The sequence below is a fragment of the Nuphar pumila genome, chromosome 4 (genome assembly GCF_984573655.1).
Source record: "Nuphar pumila chromosome 4, dmNupPumi1.hap1.1, whole genome shotgun sequence".
In the NCBI taxonomy this organism is placed as follows: Eukaryota; Viridiplantae; Streptophyta; class Magnoliopsida; order Nymphaeales; family Nymphaeaceae; genus Nuphar; species Nuphar pumila.
The window spans coordinates 114,290,374-114,315,013 of NC_143252.1; the positions used below are offsets into that span (position 1 = coordinate 114,290,374).

Consider the following 24,640-nt stretch of genomic DNA (forward strand, 5'->3'; position numbering starts at 1 on the left):
ACTGAGGTTGTGGCCTGGTCCAGTTTGAGGGGGAATAATAAAGACCATAATCATTTAGATCACTTGTGGCAGGGCCAGCACAAGAAGACCAAAGACCAAATTATTGAGTGATGACAGGTGAGATGGCACATGTGATTTTAACGTGCTTGTAACAAAGGGTTTGTAACAAAGGGTTTATAGCCTTGTCTGTGACGGTAACATAATCATTCAGCGAATCCATGCATTTCTTGCGCAAGCTGGAACTCACTTTCTTGAGAGTCTGGTGCCTAATCCAACAACCAATCCAAGCACATCTGACAGTGTGCTTGTGATCCACCTTTGTAGTAATTTATTTGAGTGATGTCAGCAATACATGCTAGGTTTTGGATCTCCATTCTTCCTTTTTCAGCAGCCTAGTTCGCGTCTCTCCATTAGAAAATCTCCTTTCTTCCTTTTTAACTAGTTCCACCATTTCAGTCTTCCACAACAAAAAGTCGGTATGGTTGATGTGACAAAATTTGACACATTCATGGTGACTGGGTAATGGTGTTACGAAGATTGTGCAATATGTTAATGCCATGATATCAAAGAGAACAAGTGAAAATCTGTTCTTGGCTTTAGTAGGTCTAAACCCATAAGAGGCATTTGTTTCACTCCCTTTCGTATGAAATAGAGCCTCTTTTCCTAGACAGGGTAAAACAAAAATGTCTATGAAAAGTATGTGGTGGCACCCATACAATAAATAAGAAAATAACAGTTTCCCTGTCAAAATAGGTTCATGCCTCCTCCCATGGGAAAGCACTTTCCCTCCAAAGTAGCCCTTTTAAAAGAAAGAGGTGTCCTTTGGGTCCTCTTTCTTTTGAAAAGGCCACTTTAGGTTGGTAGGTGCCTTTTTTTTTTTGGTGATGAACAAACGCCTAAGGTCTTGGACCTGATCCACATAGAAACATCTGAATGCAGAAGTTCAAACATTTTTCAACTTATCCCAGAGCACCAACATTGTTTTCAACATTTGTTGAACGATTCACTCGGACATGTTTCATAGGATGCTGGTGTAGTGGAAACATTAGAGCACACAATGGCCCAAACAGTATCATTGGCACCCAACATTTGTCCTATGACTCCTAATCTATATAAATCCACAAGTTCCAATATGTGAACCCTCAGATCCAAGAATCTAAGGGCATGTTTGTTTGGCCCAGATGAGAATAGTTCACTCTCACAATCATGAAAAAATGATTCTCTTTTACTTGATTTCTCACATGCAAGCAAACATGAGAAAATGGGACTGTGGGAATCCAAATTACATTAGGGACCATTTTATTCACTTAATGTGTAATTCAAAAATTGCATTGTCCACTGATTTCAAATCACGTGACATGAAATCACATGCGATTTAGAATCATATGGAATGCAAGCAAACGTGTCCTAAAGCTCTTATTCCGGTTAAACTTCTCTTGAACTATATTTCATTGTTGAATATGATTACACCAAAACTTGTATGCCAATGTAAGTGGATGATGATATGCAAATACTAGCCACTAAAATCTAAGCATACCAAAAAAACAAAAAGTGACTATACTGTCTTTGCAAAAAAAAAATGACACATTTTTCGAAATGCCCCATAAAATTTTGATATCTTCCCCATGTCCACAATCATGGATGGTATTTTTTTATAACATTTTTACCGTTTGCACTAGTGAACCTACTAAGGTTCTTGTGATATAATCCTATTTTGTAGGAAGCTGGTAACCTTTCACTAAAATGTAGATTCTCACGATAATTTTTCGGATCTCATGATATTTTTTCGGACCTCACGAATTTCATATAACCAAATTTTTGAATCAGGCTAGTTTTCATCCCAAGTAGATTCATAAATAGCTCATGACATTCATATATATATAGTACGACATTTGTGAGTTATCATGCTAAGCTCCTTTAAGTAACTAAACCACAAGGAAGTCCACAAATATGTGGTGACATTCGCATATACATATGTGATTGTCCATGATGTTCGTACTATGATACAACTTTCGCAAATATGATACTGCCTTTGCAAATGTGGTATGATCTTCGCATAGAGTTCTTGTGAATCTCCCTAGATGAAATTATCTTTAGTGTATTCTGCAAATGTGTGCGGACTTATGCAAATTTCTTCTAGAACATTCGCATGATTGTTGATTCATATATATAAAGTCATTGCGGTTCTTTTTTTCTTTTTAAAACCCTAACCCTTTTTCTTCTCTCTTTGTCGCGATTCTCATGTAATCTTTTTGCAGCATTTCAATAAGGTTCTGGTATCCTTTTTATCGACTTCTCCAGTTAGATCGAAAGATGAGTTTCATACAAATAATATATATTATTTTATTTTATTGTAAAGTTTTTTTTGTAGATATGAGCATTTAATAGCCGTGTAGTATTTGTGTTTTGTTGTTGTTGTTGTTGATGTTTTATGTATGTTTTGTTATTAATGTATTTTATTTAATATTTGACATTAAATTTATTGCTTGGGGTTATATATATATATATTGGTTTTGATACTTGATTTATGTTTGTTAGCTTATCTTTTATTTAATATTCAATAGTTTTGTCTTGAGGTAATGAGGCTAGGGTTGACTGCGCACAAACATTTAATTAGTATGATGGGGTTGGGGTTGATTGTGCACAAGCATTGAATAATGATTAAGGTTATTGTAGGTAGTTGGTTTTAGAGTGGTTATTGTAGGTAGTTTTGTTAATTAAATTAATGTAGGTTATATGGATGGTCTTTTCTCACATGTTAATTTTATCAAGTGAATGATATGTTGCATGGTTGGTGTAAATAGCTAATGATGACTTCTGAAAGGGTTAAAGTATACTACCTTAGCACTAATCACCCTACTTGGAGATCTATAGTGGTCTATAAAAATACTAGCTATAAAGAATTTATGGCTTTAATGTCTCATAAAGCCGGATATATGGAAGAGTCAATAATCCTCCAATATAGTTTTTATCCAAACATATATGACCAACATATATGGATAGATATTTTAGATGATAATGATGTAGAATAAATGTTATTTATTGGTGATATTTACTTAGTTGCTTGCAAAGTTAAACAAGCAATTGTTACTTTCAAAGTTAAACAAAAAATAGTTAGAAGTTATATAAAAGAAGCGGTTAATGATTGAAATGATGATAATCCTATAGAGAATGCGCATCTAAAAAAGAAACTATTTATTGAGCTTAGTCCTTTGGTGAATATCCAATTGTCCCAAATAATAAGTGATATTGATGTCCCAAATATTGAGCTCAAGCATGCGGAAGGCATGCAGTTGTCCGAACCAATTAAAGATATAGATGTAAGAAGTAAAAACAATGAATAACTTCAATGAATAATTGATATTGTACCCTACTTAGAGATTACTACAAATGATGTGAAACTACGTAAAAAAAACTAGTGCCAGTGATCTTCGGCACAGTAATTTGGATGACATCTAGCCTTTTAGGGCAGATGACATGATTAGGTACTAGTTGTTGGACTTTATAATTTATGTTTGAGATGTAGGTGTGATGATGAAGGTGTTATTTTTATGGTTAATCTTGAAAGATAGAAATACAAGAATGTTGCATGCATAAAAGCAAATGAAATGATAAATATGATCTTTTTTTATAGTTTGTACATAGTTGTAGTAGTGATCACGTTAAAGGTGGATGATTAAATGATAATGATGATAACTATACCATGTTAGCTGAGGATGACTAAAAAATGAGAATAGATGACCAAGACAATGATGACATGAGAGAAATAAGGATAAATAAAAATGATGCACAAACGCAATTCAGAAGTCAAACTATTTGTATGTTGTATAAGTTATATGAGCATTTGTTAGGCATTAAAATTATTTTATGTTTTTACACTAATGAGACTTGGTTGAATAGATTCACATACAATGAAGAGCAATTGAAAACCTTTGAAGCAAATGCATCTTAGTTGTATGATGGGTTATATAAAATTAAAAATTTAATGATTGAAAAGCTTTTTATTGGCTAATAACAAGCTTAAACGATCAGGACATTGTTGTCAGCCAAAGGTTTAATGATCTTCAGCACTATTACAAGTTTTTGAAAGATCATGTGATAAAAAATAACTATAAAGCAAAACTTGTAAAGAGCTACAATAAAAGAGTCACTATGCACGAAGAATAACTCACAGACTATAAGTGATTGTCCCTAAAAAATTCATTGCATGAAGGTGTGTGGAGTAACATTCTTTTAAGTAAATAAGTATAAAACAAAGCATAGATATGGTGGATCATTTGGTAACCTTTGAGCTAAAAAAGTGTCTTTCAAGTGTATTTCATGTTTTATTCATAAACGCCTTCACGATAATCCTAAGCTATCATGGTCGGGGATTGGTCTCTTTTTGGCACAATATCAAAAACTTCTTGGCACAAAAGCAAGAATTCTCTCTCTTTTTTTTATAACTATGTTTGGTCGTACAATCTTGTTGTATTTTGACTTAGCAGCTGGCCTATTCTACAAGTGGGGTCAACACATAAAGTGTAGACAGTTTTGTTACCTTTGTATAAAGCTAAAATTTAAAATTTTGTGACCATTGGTTGTCGAGTTATGGCTCAAACCAAAAAAACTAGTTGTGGACCCAGGTTTTACCTTACTTGGGATAGATCAGTTAAAGACATTCTCGAATAAGGCTTAAATTGATTGTTTCTGTTGATGGATAGAATATAAAAGTTGTAGATATACTTGTTAGCTATCCAACAAAATAAAAAACAGAATTTTCTGAGTCCAGACAACCCAAAAATGGATTAAACAGTGGGTTGGACTGATACAGACATAGACAGTCACCCAAGTGGTTGTCCTCTCTATTCCGACATGTTTTCGATAGGGTTAATGCTAAAATTTGAAAAATGGTATAACACAAAAGTTTTAGATATAGTTGTTAGCTATTCAATGTAACAAAAATCAAAATTTTCTGATTTGAATGACTGAGTTATAGATTAAATGGTTATCTGAACTGACATAGACTTGGACAGTCACCCACGTGGATGTCCTCTTTGTTTCAAGAAGTTTTCGACAGAGATAACACCCAAATTTAGAAAATGATAAAACACAAATGTTTTAGATAAAAGTGTTAGTAGTTTAACGCAATAAAAATTAGAATTTTTTGAGTTTGAAGATCCAAATACAGACTGAATGGTAGGCTGGACTAATAGAGCTCTGAACAGTCACCTGAGTGGTTGTCCTCATTGTTTCGGGACTTTTTCAACAGTGATAAATAAAAAATTTAGAAAATGGTAAAACATAAGGATTATCGGGGTGTTCATTAGCATTTCAATGAACTAAACCATAATTTTTTTTGGCTTTATACGACAAAGTTATGACCAAAATACTGACAATGGATCCTCTTAGAAAGAATTCTGAGTTACACCAACACAATCATAAAATATTACAAACAAAAATTTTGATTAATCTGATTTTAGTTTTAGTGTTTATAGTTCAACCTACACAGAAACACTTTTAAAAGTATTTTTTGTAATGTGAAGATCCCTTCCTCCTTAACACAACTTCAGTTAGTCTAAATCAAACAAATATTGCAAAATAGCTAATTTCACTACAAGAAAAATGTTAATTAGAGACAGACTCTATCCAATGCTAATCCATTGATTTGCAATGGATTAGCGTCGGTTAGAGTCCATCACAAATTCATGGTCGCTAATTAGCGACAGAACTGATCTGTCGCTACTTTCGTTGCTAATTTGCGATAGATAATCAATGGACATGATCTATCGCGAGTTCATCATTAAATTTGGTTTTGCGATAGATAAATATTCATCCATAATCTGTCGCTAAATTGGTGATGGATATTAGTGACAGATAATATACGTTGCTAATCCATCGCAAATTAAAAAAAATATAAAAATTCAAAAAAAATCCTTGCTCTTTCCTTTTTCCGTTTAGGGTTTAGGGTTTTTGGTCTCAACCCGCGTTGCTGCCTCATGGATCGAGCAATTGGCCTATCCGCCATGGGATCCCGGAGACACCAACGGTCTGAAATAGGTCACCAACGACCTCAGGGAATGAGTGGAGCTGAGAGATGAAGACGAATCATCACCAATGGACCTCTCCAACTCGGTGGTCTTGCTAGAATCGATGGAGAAGTGCCCGGTGGGGAGCTGCTTATCGATCTGCAGTAACGAGGGAAGCGATGGCCAGCCGCAGAGGTGCGACGCAGGTGTGCTGAGGCCCGCGAGGCATCGGCAAAGCAGGCGAAGGTTTTTGTGGTGGTGGAGGGAGCTCGGTCAGGACTAGCGAGAGCTCCTACCGATGGGTGTTCTCAGCCTCATTGTCATCATCGGTGAGGGTGAGGGGTTGCGATCATGATCGATACCGGAACTCATAGAGCCATGAGATTGCTGAGAGAGCAGCAACAGGTCTGGCTGGAGTACAACTAGGCGTAGGCGTAGTTGCACTCGTAAGTCTGGCCGAAGGAGAGGATGATGGGGTCAGCCTTATGCGATCGGGTCGCTAATTAGTGACGGATTAGCGTAAGAATTTTTCCGTTGCAAAATCCATCACAAATTCGTGATGGAATTAGTGATGGATAAATTTTGTTGCTCATCCATCGCTAATTAGCAACGGATTATTTCCGTCGCTAATGCATCACTAATTAGCGATGGATTTTGAGATAGAATTTATCCGTCGCTAATTAACATTTTTCGAAAGCTGATGTCATTCAGCTTGCATTTGGTGCTTGTACTTAAGATGGCGAGTGAGGTGGTGCGAGTACCAGTCAGGCAAGGCAATTGCATGCTCAATCCAGTTTGTTTCTATTTGTGTAACACTATAATGCCTGTTGCATTATCCGCATTTGATGAGTTCTGGCGTGGAAGACATGCTCAGGTTCTTACCACACTTCTATCATATTGTATCACTCCAAGGGCATGTTTCCTTTGGTCAGAGCTAAGAAAGTAAAAGCTGTGATTGTTGGTCATAAGGTACTTTCACAAGATTTAAGGCAAAAACAGTCATTCACAATCACAACTTGTACTTTTCTCATGTTTTACCAACCTTGAGAAAGTGTTATGATTGTGATTTGCAATCAAAGGATCTTAAGAAAATCCAAGAATCACAGGGCATTGCATAAAATTTGAAAAAGTCTTTGAATATTAGTAAGTATTTTGCAGATTTGATTTAAGCCTAACCCCATCTTGCCTGTTGAAGAAAAAAAGGGAAAAAAATATTTTGCTAATTTGTTGTGGCAATATGTTTTGTACGTGAGGAACCATGTCACAGTATGTCCAGGGAAGATGAATCAGACACGACCTGGACATGTACCGACATAGTCTTAATGTATTTTAGTAGTCTTTTTAATAGTTTTTAACAATAATTTTTTTTTCAAAAAACATATTAAAAATATAATTTTATTAATTAAAATTAAAAAAATCTGTATCATACCCTTTCCACCCCCCCCCCCCCACCACCACCCCCCCCCCCCCCCCCCAAAAAAAAAAAACTATGAAATAGTGTCATGTCTGGTCGTACTCGTATTTTGTTGACAGAGATTGGGGAACATATGGTTTAGTCCGATCGGCAGCAGATCAGGTGATGCTGAAAATGAGCGTTTTTGCTCATGCGGACATCGTGGCCGTCTGTTTGCATTTTGGATGAATGCCACGTGGTTTTGTTGACTTTTGAGCTTTCTAAAAATGCAAATCGGATGGCCACGATGTCAGCATGAGCGAGACCTGATCTGCTTCCGAAAATGCATTTTATCAAAGCCTCAAAACTTTGACCACAAGGGCTTCACGTTCCCGTCCAGGCAACCATAGTAAACTGAATATGGAATGGCCACGGTTCAAAACCCACAAGTAGGGATGCACAATGAGCCGAGCTAGCTCAGGCTCGACCCATTTAAGCTCAGTTCAAGCTCGTTGGAAAAATACAAAGGTTTATGCTTAGTACACACATAAACGAGCCGAGCTTGAACAGTTAGTCCATCTCGGTTGGGCTCAATAAACCAGATTAAGTTTGGTTCACATAGTTATATATAAAAAAATGATTATATATGTATATTATTTTTCTTTACTTGAACACAAAAAGAAATGCTAGCTTAGTAAGTCTGGTCTTTTTTTGAAGTGGCATGGGTTCAAATTCCACCACTATTCTTTGAAAAAGTGCTTTTGACACAAATTAAAAAAAAAAACTTTGAATTTTTTTTTATGTGTTCAGCTCGATCTCTAGGCTGTTCAAGCTTGGCTCGAGCTTGAACAGCCAGTTTTTCTTCATGAGCTGAGCAGAACCAGCCCAAGCTCGGTTCGAACCCGGCTCGTGTGCATCTCTACCCACAAGAGGTGTCCATTGCTACACGGATAAGGCTAGGTGTACTCTTCAGTAGGCAGAGAGGATGTCAATGGTTTTACTAACTAGAAGCCTGCCAAATGTAGGGTTGGCAATTGAGTTTTCTCTTGGCCTGGCATATATAGGAAACAAATGAAGTCTCAAAACTTGACAGATCTGATCGTTTTGATCCAGTAAAAATAACCTTTAGGGTGTTTGATTGGTGTCAGATCTCAGATACAAGATGACGATCACCAATCAAATGGATCTGAGGTCCTAAGATCTCCGGACACAAACACAACCATCCATCCCCCTCCCCGGCAAGAAAATTCATGGATTTGGGTGGATCCCTAGTTTGCATGAGGTTTGGATCTGGTGTGGGCCTCACGCTGGATCCAACCTTGAGCAACAAGATCCAGGTATCTACAAAGCAACCAAAGGCTGGTCAATTGTGTCAGATCCTATTCAACCGGGAGTTTTACCTTGCTGGGAGGTGGGCCCAGTAAGTGACCCGGTTCTCAGTGAGGGTTTTCCTTGGTCATCAAAAGAAAAAAGAAAGAAACTTTAGCTGGGGTTATTGACAGTAGCTCGGATATATATAAGGTTGTTAAAATCGTGTTTTCAAAAAGATAGATGACAAAATCATTCAACATATGAATCAAATTGGATCTTTTTTGAAGTGATCCATTTCATAGTTTTTTATTGAATTTTATTTTTATAAATATTGTTTTTTAGGAAAATATGTAGGTGAATCGATTCAGAGAGAATTGGTCCAATTCGGGCCAATTATTCCAATCAGATTAAAAATTGATGGCTGATCAGCTGCAATCACATTGCATACTTTAAGTGTGCTGTAGCACCTGACTGCCCTCCATCTGCTGTTGGGCCTTACAACTGATAGTATAATAACTATAAATATTAAATAAATTCATTATCTAAAACTTATAGATCTTGAACCAGATCTGGACATAATGAAATCCATCTAAATAACATTCGGATCTGAATCTTTTACTAGACCTGGATATTGATTCAAGCTCATATCCAAAATTAAAATCGATCTTTTAACAGATCTAGATATTATCCAAATGAATATTTATAGAAAATCTAGATATTTATCCAAATTCATATTTTAAGGACATACTTGTAAATATTTAAATTGACTATGAGCAAAATAATAAAAATTTTAGGTGCTTAAATAAAATACTGAAAAATTCATAAATTATTTTGAAAATATTGACAAAAACATTCCTATTTTAGTATGAAAAATTTTTAAAATTATTTTAAAATTTTTGACATAACCTCCCATGTTTTAGTATGAAAATTTAAAAAATTGTTCTAAATTTTTTGACAGAACCTTCTCTATATAGGAGTATAATTGGACATAAAATTTAACATAATTACTGTATTTTGATCTATAAAAGAAATTCTAAGAGTTCAGAAAAGAGTTATGAGATTTTATAAATTCATACGAAAGCCAAAATGAGTTTTACAGATAAATACCTTATTTTAGAAATTTGGGTAGTGCTTTCTCAAAAACTCCAATGGTAAGAGAAAATTTTAACAGTGTTTCCATGGTAGAGTCTCAAATCTATCTTAAAAAAGACAATGTTCCACTATCAAATCGTAAACGAGGTACCCTAGCTAGGCAGGTAAGGCTCCAAGGTTTCTTGAGAAACAAACTGGGGAAATAATAGGGTCTGAGTTCAAAAATTAGGAGAAAGGGAGCTAGATTAGGCTAGAGAGAGGAGAGAGGCTTTGATTTTTTTATTAGAGAAACATACCCCGGGGTATTTATAGCCTTAGGGGGTGTCACCTCCAGAAAAGGAGGTTATCAAACATTAGTAGATGTATGATATTTTTCTATTTTAATAAATTTTTTTATTAATTCTTTATATAAATTTTAAAAGTTAAGTATATTTTTTAGTATTTTATTTAAGCACCTAAAATGTTTACTATTTTTTCATGGTCAATTTAAATATTTACAAATATACCCCTAAAATATGAATTCAAATAAATATCCAGATCTACTAAAAATATTCATTTGAATAATATTCAGATCTGTTGAGAGATCTATTTTATTTTTAGATATGGGTTTAGATCAGTATTCAAATTCAATAAAAGATCTAGATTCGAATATTATTTTAATCAAGCTTTTGGATTTTGGATCATGTCCAGATCTGTTTCAAGATTCATAGGTTTTATATAATAAATTTATTTAATATTTGGAAATTACAGTTATTATATTTCTGCTTTTTAAAAAAACCGTCCTCAAAACTAACTATACACTTAGTTGAATAGATGAAAATATTTTTTTTGCCTCTCTGTTTCTAGTTCTCAAGTACAATCTTCGATGTCATGGTGTTGTCATCTGATCTCAATTAAAGAAATTGCCTTTTTAAAGTAAATATGACAGATATTAATCAAAGTTTAGTAAATTCATAGGCATTATTGCTAAAAAATAGAGCAAGTGTTGTCCAAAAATTTTAAAATAATTTTTGAAACTATAATCTGAAATAGGGCAAGTACTTCCTAATATTTCAAAAAATCCTAAAAATGAAGAAAAAAATCTCACAATGATTCATATGAATTTATTTGAATTATTATTTAATTTTTATAATTTAATCTGATATACTTTGAAGTATGCAATCTGAAATCCATTTGTGATTGAAAAAGCATAATATATTGTGTTGATACAAATATTGCATCATTTTTTATACATTTATGTTTAAATTATTTAAAATGCATATTGTGATGCATATGTGTGATAAAGTAAATGTAAAATTCAATCATAAATTTATGCTATTCGTATTACAAATAAGGTTATTTTTTAAAATACATATTGAGGCATATTGCATAGCATAAAATTTTTTATAGGTATTGACCCCAAAAGTGCAACTTATTATAAAATTGGAGCATGCTGCATTTATTTTGAAAATGACATGCATTGAGAAAATATTTTTAGAATGATAAGAAAAGTTACACTAATAATAATTTTGAAGCTTATCACATTGAGAAATGGTGGACGAATGAGTCGGTCAAATGTGAATTGATGTTAGCACCAATCTCATAAAATTTTTAATAGTTTCTGTGAAGAGTAATTCTCAACACCAAGTCATCTAGATAAATTTTCCTGTGAAGATGAAAATTCAAGATTCAGGATTACTGTGGGGATGAAAATACAAGATCAATAAATCCAAAGGATAATGATTTTTTCCTCACTATGGTGAAATAGGGAAATTTTCAGTCTCAACTAAAAAAATTGGTAGTCTAATCGCGTATGTGTTTTTAGTAGTTGCACTGCGATTATAGTCAATCAAGAAAATCATTGACGAAGGTTTATTGACTCTGGTACCGACGTATCTATTAGCTTGAGGTAAAATTATAAAATAAAATGTGTGAATAAACACCCTATGGAGGTATGAATGCTCATAGTATACCAAGATAGTGGTGTCTCGGGTGTCAAATCAAGATAATCATTTAATTTTGTAAAATGTTTGCTAGCATAACATTTAATGCAGAAGCAATTTAATTTGAAAAATAGTAATATGATTTATGCATATAGGATATGCATGTAGATACATAATTATCTGTTTTATTAATTACTTAAATTGATTTTATAAATAATTTTCTATTAATTATTTAGATTAAATTATTTTGGTTATATACATAAATCATAAGAAATTGTAAGATGCAAGAAATTTTTTATCATCATTCAATTAAATACAAGTATTTAAATTCAGTTCACTTAGAAAGATTGTTATGTGAAATGAAATAATTAAGAATATCTATTTATTACAAAAGAACGTATAAAGGAGATATGTTTTATGTATATAAATTGTAATGTCATATATGAGAGGTATAACATACTGATAGATGTCTTCTAGTACATATTTTGTCATTAAGTTCTTTTACTTGTTTTTATTAAAAATTTTAAGTTCACAAGGATGCACAAACAGATCCTACAGTATACGAGGACTCCATAAATTTTGGTATAGATTAGGATAATTTGATCTTTGAGTTTTTGTGTTTTTGGCTTGTATAAACTTTGTTATTCATTCAATTGAATGAAATGTTTGTCAAATGATTATTGTGATTTGGTTTTCAATCTGTGATGAATTCGAAGATCAGAACAAATTTTTTATTTTAAAAATAATTTCCTTTGTATTTAAAAAAAAAAAATTGATGAAATTTTTGAGTCTCTGAATCTTCAGGTAGTTAAGTATAGGCTGTCAACTATAGATGAAAGGTAACTGAGTGCAGCGGCACACTCAAAGTGTGCAATGTGATAGCACCTGATATGCCCTCCTAAAAATTGGCCAATTTTTGAATGGGCCCGAATTGACCCCATTATTTGGAAGAATAACCAGTTGGGTCCGAATCGTTGATTCAGATCGATTTTAACCACACAAGTTACACAGGATATTCAAGGACTATCCCATCTTAGACATTGGATCGGACCTTAGCAAGAGCAATACTATAAAGACCAAATTTGGGTCACACCCTTTGTAATTGATACATGATCGGACCTGGCTTATTAAACGTACCAGTTTATGTGCTTATTAAAGAGAGTGTCAGATCAGCTAAAATGGGCCATCAACAGGTCGGGTTCCTGACCATCAGGGTGTACCCAAACTCGCCCAAATAACAAAGTGTTGGGTTCAGGTTCAGGTTTTGCTGGGTCATGAAAATGAAATCCCAAATCAGGATCCGTATAATTTTAGAAGGTTACTTTTACTTAAAATACATAAAACACTTGGGTTGGGTTGGGTTGGCTATCCATTATATAAAAGCTGGATCGGGTTGGGAAACAGGCTTGCATATTGCCCGGGTTGGGTACCAGGCCTGCATATTGCCCGGGTTGGGTTCAGGTCAACTTGAATATTATTTGGGTCCGCACTTTTTATGCCCACACCTGAGAATTCAGGTCGGACCGATACAAACCCAACCCATTGACAGCCTTAAGCTAAATGACGTAGTGCATGATCTAGCCAATGTGGCGCAAATCAATCCCCACTTATAGACCGGATCTTATGATTCAGTAGATCACCTGTTGGGTCAGTTAACCGATCTCCTGATTCGTCTCTTTAACGTCATTAAGGGCATGCTGTGTTATATTTAATGAGAGCTTTTTCAATGACATTACCAAATCCAATAAGAATGGTCACAAACAAGTGTTAAAATCAGACAATATTTGGATCGTGATCAGGATCCAAAATCCAAAAGTAATCTACTAGACACTGATCGGAACCAGGAACCAATGAGGTAAACCCGAACCGGTTCTAAATACTCAAGTCAATCTTTAGCTTTTAATATTTATGTATAATATTAATGAATCGAACAATGTTGACAAAATCAGTTTCTGAACCGAATCATTTTTTAAAAAGATTTAAAAAATCAGCCTGAATTGAATCAAATCAAATCGTTTTGAATCTGCCTATTTAAAAAAAAAAACTAAAAATTCAAAAAATCATTCCATTCTCCAAAAATAAAAACCATTCAGCCAAATTTATCTAAAAAAGAAATAATAAATGTTGGCTTAGTGGCCAATCAAATTCTACTTAAAAAACATAGTAAAAAAAAAAAGCAAATCATAATTATTAAAAAACAAAAAATAACAATTCAAACATTTTTTCATGTAAGTTGCCAAGACAGCAACCGTAAGTACAACGGGCAGAAGCCAGCGTGACTAAGTCTATGATCTTGGGGTGTTTTCTTAGAGTAAAAACCAAAATAAAAGCTGCCAGCTCGATTTGAATTGGTGAATTCAGGTCGATCCAGACTGATTTTGATAACATTTGTATCAAATATGGATCTTGTGGTCTAGTTGATCCCAACCAATTTCCGCTCCTAACCCATATTCATTTTTTTTAATTTCGGGGCACGGGCGAGTTATGGCACACACGATCTCTACCCTACATGATGGCAGTCAACGAGCCTTGTTTAACCAGACCCCACCCGAACCAAACCCTGTAGGGTCCGTGTATGGTGATAAATAAAAAAACCTTATTAAGGCTCATGGACTTGGTATAGTTTATGAAATTTTATACCAGACCCCGATCTCACTCGAGTTCTGATTAAGACCCGCAATTTTTCAATGTAAAAATGATAAAAGATATGGTTTTACCTGGTATGGTTCTGGTTTGGTTCATGTAGTTATTATCAGGTCCGGGTATTGTTTTTTTATAATGGATTCAATTAGACCCGGATTCAAACCAGATACCCGAAAATCTGATCCAAGTCTGGTTCCTGGGTTCAAACCAAACCCGACCAAGTTGACACCCCCTACTTTACAACGGAATCTCTTGCAACCTTTCGTCAGGACGACTTTCATCTCACCGCATATCAATATGATGAGTGGGCGAGAAGAAAACTTATTTATGTCTCACGCTAAGCCAACCTCTCTTGTTCAAAACTTTTAACTAAAGGTCATCACATCTCCACAATACCGAAATTGCCCCCCAACCTTTCTTCTTCGTTTATAAGCATGGGACCTGAAGCAAAAGAAGCAGCACACAGAGAGAAGCAATGTATTCCTCGGGGGGAGACGATTTCGATGAGTACGATCCCACCCCTTACGGTGGGGGGTACGACTTAGCCCTCACCTTCGGCCGTCCCCTCCCTCCCGACGACGAGATCTGCTACCCGATCTCCTCCACCTCCTCCTCAAACTATGGTGGTTCTTCTTCCGCCTTCAAGTACGGATCGTCGTCGTCTCCCTCTCCTTATCAGTATGACGGTTCCGATCATGGAATCGACTACCAGAGGCCCCAATACCGTCCTTCTTCTGATTCCGCTCCCGATCCCTATTCCTATTCGGGAGGAGGCAACGAAGACGACAGATCGGGTTATTCGAGGCCGAAGCCGAAGCCCTCTGGCTATGGCTACGGCGACGAGGACGCGGGATCCGGTTATCCGAAGCCGAAGCCGAAGCCCTACGGCTACGAGGGATCCGGTTATGCGAAGCCGAAGCCCGATTACGACTTCCAACCTGCTGAGGAGGGATTTGGTGATTACGATCGTCGTCGACCCCAGCCCAAACCGGCGTATGAAGGCGAGGAGACGTACCAGGAGGGAGGTTTTGGGGACTATGGACGGACGAAGCCGAATCCGGCGTACGGTTTCCGGCCGGAATCTGGCTACGGAGGGAGATCGGAAGAAGAGACCTATGGATACGGCGCGCCTCCGCCGCCGCAGGTGGAGGTTGGGTACGGGTTCGAGCAACCTGAACAAGCGTTTGGTTACGGGAAGCCGAAACCGGAGGCGAGCGAGTATGGTTATGTGAAGCCGCCGCCGAGACGCCATGGGGAAGAGGAAGAAGGGTATGGTCGTAAGCACGAAGTTGGGGGAGGGATTGGGTATGGAAGAAGCGAGTACGGCGGGAGGCCCAGCTATCAGCCAGAGGGAGGAGAGGAGTATCGGAAGCCTTCTTACTCTCGTGCTGAGCAAGAGGAAGAAGGATACGGCCGTCACAAATACGTGAGTTTATTACGACGCGATTCTATTTTTTCCTCGTTTTCTCTGTTTGGACGCAGATTATTAATTGAGTATGTGACTTTTGTTTCTATTTCGTTTGTTTTATAGGAAAATTTTTTGTTGGTTAGTTCGTTTTTTTTCCTTTTTCACTTCATTTTTTTTCGAGTATATGGGAATAGGTTGATTGTTCAAACTTCAAAGTTTGCCATTTTGCTAGCTTTGTTTTTTAATCTGTAAGCTGTTTCTTTCGTTGAATGGTCGAATTAGTATGGGTCATTTCTAACTTGATGACAGCAGTAGTACATTATGTATGAGCGTTTACAGATGCATGTTATAATGGAGATCTGATTCTTACTAATTATGTTTCATCTGATTTGTTTACTGTCGGTACAGTCTCTTTGTTCATTTGACCTCATTGGATTCATTTTGGATGATTACATGTATTATGGTGTGATTGTATCAAATTAATTTTCAAACCAAATCTTGGAGCAACCTATATGGCCCTTGTAGATTCAGGATGTGAGAGTCCTTTTGTTTGTTAAATAAGTTTGTCAATTCATTAGTCATAAGCTATTCTTTTTGCTAGTTATATATATATATATATATATATGGTGCTAAACTGCATGCTAAATGGGTTTTCAGCTTCTCCGGTGCTTTTTATGCGGTTCTGGCCCTATAAATGTGTTGGGCATGGTCGATTTACTGAGAATCCACACCTGGATCATGTGTTTTGAATGAAAAAAATGATGCTTGGAGCCTCGAAAATTTACAAAGATTTTGGACCGTTGATTTTTTGAACTTTATAAAAACTCATCCATGTGTTGGAATCAAACCCTTCAAGAGTTGATCCCTATAAAATCAAGTACATAGATCACATCTGTACGGTCAGAATTTAAAAATAAAATAAAAAAGCCTGAACAACCTATTTAGCACCAAATGTGTTTAGCACCGACCCATTACTCTCTCTCTCTCTCTCTCTCTCTCTCTCTCTATATATATATATATATATATATATATATATATATATATATATATATGTTATGGCTGTCTAAAGCTGTGTCAGGTACTGGGCTTCTCGAGGATATTGAAGATGACCTTCAGTGAGTTTTTGGTGCTTATGCATGAACTCATGTAGTTTATTTTTGTTTCTTTGTAAGCATACCATGTCAATTCACTGACTTCAGACTAGGGGGTGCAAACAGATAGGATACCGAACAGATCTTGGTTGGCATGAATCCAAATCTGAAATGCATGTAGTAGACCCCAATCTGGGTCCAGAACTGAAATTATATATGGTAATACTGGATCTTGTAAAAGAAGCCTGGATCTAAAATGTGCTAACAGATTGAATTTGATCTAAATCTGAACATAGCTCCAACATGAAATATTGATCCAAAACCAATATTGAACTGAAACTATTCTGATTAATCAAATCCAAATCCTCTCAAGTGCACATTTGGATATTTTATTGAGGATCTGAAGCTATAAACAATTTGCTGGTTTTAGGTTGCATGTCCAACCAGAACCTGGTCCATTTTTGCCCCCCTTAATACCTTATATGCATATGGTGGTCAGTTGTCGGTAGCTCAGGTCTGACCTGCAGATGCCCATACCAAAGCCTTTTCTTATAAATATTGTAGATTATGTAGTTTACCCGCTTAAACATTTATGAACCTAGAAAAGGTCAATGATTATTTGAATTTTGATCAGATCCATAAATGTGGTAGGGTAAGTTGTACCTGTTACAAATCCTATCGACTCCTTTTCATCTAAGTTATTGAAGAACTGGGTTTACTCATTTCTACTGGTTCATCTAGGGCTGAATGTAGACCAATCAACCGCATAATCATGCTGGAAAGTTACTGAGACCATGACCTACCTTGATTGAAAATCCATAAATTTATTTAGAGATTTTTCCCTAGTATCAGTTCATCTACATGTGCTTTTCTCTCACAGTCTAATGCTTTATTAAAGCTAGTTAACTTCTCTATTAATGTGCCTACAATGTTGCTACTTATTCTATCAGTGTGTTCTTTTGTATGCATCTGTGTGTGCAACACACTGCAGACTCCCAAACGGGTTCAATATGTATCTAAGGTCAGGCAGAATGGCACAATGCAGCTTGATCTGGTCGTTTACACAGTTATTTCAATTCTTCTTTTTGTAACGTTAACTCTCACATATTCTGAATGCAATGCTTGGTCTGACTTCTCGGATCATTTCATTAGACTTTTGGGCTTTTTGGTTAACTGTTGTTGTTGTTGTGTGTGTGTTACGAGACATTATCAAACACACAATCTTCCAAGTTTTCTGTGCTTGCTTTTTTGTTCTTTTGGGGCTTTACAGTTAAACATTTCATGTTTCTGATTGGGTTATTTTACAGCGACATGATGGTGATAATGATGATGATGACGATGAAAAGAAGCGCCACCATCGCCACCACCACCACAGGCATGATGATGATTGAGTCCACCATGTTTCAATTACTATCAATATGCAGAATGATGTTTTAATAAATGCAGGGTTTCATGAAACCCTGTTGTTTTCATGGTGTCTTTCTGTGGACTTGTTTCTATCTTTATATGGTTTGCAAAACTGGCGTGCTGTATGTGAATAAATTCCTAAAACATTGCAGTATCGTGCATGGCAGTATAAAACTTTCTTTATTATAATCTCTTTACTATTTATGCTTTTTCTTTTCTCCTTTTGCACTAGTTGTGATTTTGATAATGCTTTCCATTACCTGTTTTGGATCTGAATTGTGAAGTTCTCTACAATTTGCTACTTGTTTTAAGCACCCCCAGCTTGGGAGGTTTGGACATGCTAAGGGAATAGGTTTTTCTTAAAAACAATAAAATCGGGTCTGAAACGAACCGAATTGGGCCATTTCAAAGAGTATTTTCAATTTAATTTTATATTTTACAACTCTCTCTCTCTCTCTCTCTCTCTCTCTCTCTCTCTCTCGGCTGTCTTAGGGTTTAGTTTGACCAAGGTTTTATCAATTGCATTAAGTAAATTATATTTTATCAAATATATCATGATATTTGGTAAATATCATGTCATTGTACAATTTAAAATAATGAATTAATATATTTTATTTTTCTGTGATATTTTGAAAATGTTGTCAATATTTGTCACCATAAATTTTTTTAAGTTGTGTATTATTATATCCAATAAATCACACTCGTATATTAATTTAAAATTTCTTATACTATAAAAATATATTCTGCATTTTTTAATAAATTTACTAAAAAACCTTGACTCACCCAATAGTCGAGTTGACTCGTCCGAATAGTCGAGTTGCATGTGTCTGATTCGATACCGACTCCAAAGAATGCCAACCTTGCATCTAAAGGTTTTAAATTCTTTTCTTCCATGCAATATAAAGCCTTTTTGTTGATAGCTCACTGAGGCCCCTGACAAATGCTCTCTCAGGGCAAAGATGAAATCTGTTGATTTGAAGGCCTGAGACTACAATGACTAAAGAGTAGAAAGGGGTAAGTGCAACCTTAAGCGTGTAATTGAACAGTTCTTTCCAGCTCTTGTAGAAGAATGGAAAGGTCGTCAATCCATGGAAAACTATTTGGATCTCGAACTTTTATTCCTATCTTATCTTTTCCAACCAAGGCCCCCTCTATCTAACTCTTGCAGCTATCCTAGAAATCATTCTAAACATGAGAGGAAATGAGACTTTTTTCCAATAACTAGTCATCCATCCACCGATAGGTGAGTTGATGGTCTCTCTCTCTCTCTCTCTCTCTCTCTCTCTCTCTCTATATATATATATATATATATATATATATATATATATATATATATTTATTTATTTATTTATTGGCTACTAATGAAGGTAAGAAACTAATGAGTAGAAATCACTACTTTTTTTACCAACAGGGCTGCGTGGTTGGTAGAAGCTATCATGCACGTCTTCCTATGGTGAGACATTGCAGGTTCAAAACCTCAGTGGTTTGAATAATAACTAGTGGGGGTATGCCTAAAGCCCAGCTTGCCTTTCAAAAAACAGAAATCACTGTTTTCTTACATGGTTCGTTTTTATGAAAACTTATTTTGAATCATGTGAATTACGATAAGTAATTATATTTTTAAAAGAGTCCAAAAATCAATGGCTCACAATGTACCAAAATGTATAATTCAAAAGATTACATTTTTACATCATAAAAGCATGATCCTTAGCAAACAAACCATGTTAAACACATCTACTTTAGATTGAGTCGATATAACTCATACCTATGATTTCTTTACCTCCATTGGTAGCAAATATTTTTCCTATATAACTCATACCTATGATTTTTAGTTAAATGAAACATGCTATTAGTTTTTTGGTTTTTTTTTTGACATTTGTGATCTATATGCTTTTATTTTCATAGGAATTAGTTTTATTTTCATAGGAATTAGTTCTTGAAGCATTGGACTCCAATGCATGGATAAGTTTTTATAAAGTTTAAAAAATAAAGGGCCTGCAATTTTCATAAATTTTTGAGGCCCCAAATACCATTTTTTTCATTCAAAATGCATGATCCTATTTCTAGTAAATGTGTTGTATCCTCTCTCTCTCTCTCTCTCTCTCTCTCTCTCTCTCTCTATATATATATATATATATATATATATATATATATATATATATATATATATATATATATATATATATATATATATATATATATATATATATATATATATATATCCTAATGATACGGTACTCTTAAAGCACCTACTCCCTTTTTATAGCTGTTGGATCTTAAAAGCTCGCTAATTAAAAACGTAAGAGTCTTTCCCAAAGGAAGTATTTACTTTGTTGACTTTTTTTAAATGGGTGATGGGCATGGATGCATGGCATGCTCTCACATTCATCTATGCACATCTATAACCTTTTTCATATTTCCAAACTGGCTGTTGTTGGTATTGGTAATGCTTTTTGTTAGATGATTCATACTGTTTTTTCCTTTTCTTTTGTTGTTGTATTTCCAATGAAAATAATAACCTTTTTTTTTAATTGTTTCGTGAGGGCAATTAGAAAAGCCACGATATGGAGCCTTTTGAATGCCAACTCTACAGGGTAAAAAATAAAATAATTCTTGGTTTTCTAAAAGTAATGAAAAGTTAGGAAGAGAATAAGTGCATGCAGTTGCACAGAAATTTCTGAACTATGGATTAACACTAACTAGTTGTTGGACTACTGAGGTGGTATCTCATGTGGTAAGGGGTCTTTATGTCAAGCTAAAGGCCCAGTATCGAATCCCTCTGCCACATGTGGTGGCTGTTTTTGTGGTATGATCCCCCTAACCCCAGCTTGCCTTAAAAAAAAAAAAACTAGTTGTTGGATGTGTAGTGCAATTATCATTTTTGTAATGCCCCAAAATCTTGAACTTGTAACTTTTTAGAAAAAAATTGAAAGCATTGTAATCATTCTTTTATCAAAGTTTTAAATAGTAATTAAGCGGAAAATGACATTTTTAAAATAACAAGTCATGGACCTTGGGCGCATTACCGCAAACCTTCGTTTACACAATGGACTTGTAACTCCGTACATTCATTGAAAACAAATAGATTCAAAACAAGATTTTAAATAATTTAAAATTTATACGAAAAGTGAAATTTCAAAGAAACTATTATACTAAATTATAAAAATATTCTTAGGAGTGAAACGTCAAGAAAAGAATCACATCTTGATACCATCACGTCATTGTGACATCGGTTGCCATACCAACATAATCATCACCTATACCCATTTATGAAAAACTGGTAAATGCACAAGTATAACAATTTAGAACAAAACTAACACATGGATAGTTTCATTCCTGATATGCAGTTTAATAAGTAAAATGAGCATGCTAATCTTATTTGTGTATCGTTTCAATTTTATCAGATGTCTCTGACGAGTGAGCAAAATGAGTATGCTAACAAAATTCAAAACCAAACTAACATATATGTTGTTTCTTTCGCGGTGTGCAAGTCAAAATAAATAAAATGAACATGATAACTTTGTTTCGCTATTCACTGTCCTTAGGATACGCATAGAAGCGAAACGTAGAAACAACTGAAATTGTCTGAGGGTTTGTTATGCTATATATTTTTTATGCCGCAAACAGCTAGTTGAGTTCATTCTTAAGGGGATGGTCGGTGACCGAGAAAAGATTTTTCAAAGGCATTCGTGACAAAAGATGCATCCAACTTCTGCAGAAGTTTCATGCGATCTACTACCTAGGATAATTTTTTATAGTCCCGTCCCCTAACTCCGATGACAGGGGACATTAAGTCATTTGCTCGAGGAGTGGTTGTTAACAACCTGTTCAACAAAGTTTTTGTATCATCCTATCCTCTCCCTTGACGGAAACAAAGAGACGAATGAATACGTCAGGTTCTATTTTAACTGACGACTCATTCTACATCCTTTGGTCTTTCAAACCAAAATGTGCATCTTACCTATGAAGGCGGTGATCACTATTTATGTGATTTCAATAACGTGTATTTTACACACTTTCAAGTTACCATAAACCTCTCATCAAATCATCGTAGTACTAACATGTTGTGCATGCCTGATACTACCGCTACGATGAGAGGGGGTACAGGTTTCTTAGAAAAAAATCCCAGCTCAATTGTTTCGTGAAAGAAATAGTGTAACCATTTTTGTTTAGTTTGACATGAAATGGTCTTTCAAAACACTTTTATATCATTGCACACTTTGCACGATACGAGATCTCAATCTCTCATCCAGTTATCGTAGTATCAAGCATGTGATGCATGCCTTGCAATACCGCTTACGATAAAAGGGGTATGAGTTTCTCAAAAGAAACCCCAAACAAACACATTCCCATGCTCCCATCTGGGGATATTCGGGTCATATCAGATATTAAACCAAAGTTAAAATAATTCCTCTTATCATGCTGCTTTGGGAAAAACTTAGTTGCAATTAGGCAACCCCCAAGTATTCAAAATTTTCTTTTTAAAACTATGCATTTTTTAAATGCTAGATTCTAGCAATAAAACTTTTTTTTTAACGTTTTTGCACTCATGCATAAATTCGTGTCTTTTATAAAAACGGAAGCATGATACAGGGTAGGATAGAATACACACTTGTGTGTCTTACACGGTTGCATCTATATATATATAATGCAGGCTTGTGCACATTTCAGCGCGACGACAAAGTATAAAGCAAGGCTCGATGTGCGAAACTGCACATCGAGCTAAATAAATGTGTAAGCAGTGTACGATGTACGAAACCATACCCCAACTAAATAAATGTATAAGCAATGCACGAAATACAAAACTGTACCCCAATTAAATAAATACGTAAGCAGTGCATGAGGTATAAAATCATACCTTAGCTAAATAAATACGTAAGTAGTACACAAGGTACAAAACCATAACTCGACTAAATAAATGCATAATCTGTAGCATGTGAACGTGATAGCACTGCAGCAAAGTAAATGACATATGGCAATGCTCGATATGTGAAACCACATATCAAGCTAAATAAATGTGTAAGCCAAACCATGTGCACATGATAGCGCGGCAGCAAAGTAAATGACATAAAGCAATGCTCGTTGTGTGAAACCACATATCGAGCTACATAAATGCGTAAGCAAAACCCTGTGCATGTAAAAGTATGGCGGCAAAGCAAATATAAAAGGAAAGAGGATAAGAATCACAAAATTGCATCCTTGAATTAAATGCATATATATATTTTCAATCACAAGTTTTAAGATTTGTCTATCTATTGTTCTTTGTGCAACTTCCCCCTACCTCAGAGATGACCGAACTAGCTGATGATTTATGCCTTGTTGTGTGTGTCGTGTCTATTGCACCGATGGGGTGCGCTAAAGTACTTGTCGCACTGTGAAAATACGAATAAGAAAATTTCTTTTCAAAATCACACGGTGTTGTGTTCATGTCGTCGGGGCCGGAAGACGGGACGGGTGGGGGGTAAGGGGGCGGCGCCCCTTCCTGCTGGACCAAAAAGGGGAGGCAGGGGCATCACCCCTACCTACTGACTGAAAAACAAGGGAAGGAGGCAAGGGTGTCGCCCCTGCCTGCCGGCTGGAAAACACAGGGAGGGCAGGGTTGGGCCTCTGCCCGTCGGCCTGAAAAGGAAAAAGAGGAGGGCAGGGGTGACCCCTGCCCGCTAGCCAAAAAAAAGAGGGAGGGGGAAGGGGCTACGCCCCTGCCTGCCTGACAGAGAAAGGGAAGGCAGCGGTCATGCCCCTGCTCGTCGGCCAGAAAAATTGGGAGGGCAGGGGCGTCACCCCTGCCCGCTGGCCAAAAAGAGACAGGAGGCAGCGGTCCTGCCTCCTGTTCGGCAAAACTAAAGAAGAAACAGAGGGGAAGCCGGAGAGAGGCACCCTCCCCTCTGTCGTTAATAGAGGGATGGGAGAAAAGGGTGCAGGGGATGGCGGCTTCAGCCACCCCTTCGGGTCGGCACCTAACTGCCACAACAACAACGAACTGTTGATGTTGTCCTGTGAGAAAGTAGAGGAAGAAGAAGAAGAAGAAGAAGAGGACACGAGGGGAAGACGCACCTGAGGGGTGGAGTAGGCGTCGAGCTCCAGGGAGAGAGAGAAGCAGCATAGGGAAAGGTCATCGGTGCAAAGAGGCCTTCGGCGAGGGTGTCTTGCTGGAGTGTCGGGGGAGGAAAACGTGAGTGAGGGTGATAGGGGAGAGAGAGGAGTAGGGAGGGCTCCGACGAGGGTCCTGCCGACGAGCCGAGGGAGGAAGAGGAACGGGGTGAGAGAGAGCATGCCGAGACCCCCTGTGTTTAAATAGAAAACAAGGGAGGGGTTTCAGGTCTGGGTCCAGTTGGATCCAACCTGGATCAGAAAGTTTTTCTTTT

General features: G+C 36.2%; 1 protein-coding gene across 1 annotated transcript; it reads left to right on the plus strand.

Annotated features, from left to right (window-relative positions):
- Nucleotides 1-14,829: 14,829 nt before the first annotated feature.
- LOC149840675 (uncharacterized) lies at nucleotides 14,830-18,464 on the plus strand. Its single transcript, XM_090003250.1, has 2 exons — nucleotides 14,830-15,795; nucleotides 18,176-18,464. Exons 1-2 carry the CDS (start codon nucleotides 14,845-14,847, stop codon nucleotides 18,257-18,259), a joined length of 1,035 nt encoding a protein of 344 aa, XP_089859376.1. The 5' UTR covers nucleotides 14,830-14,844; the 3' UTR covers nucleotides 18,260-18,464.
- Nucleotides 18,465-24,640: the final 6,176 nt, after the last annotated feature.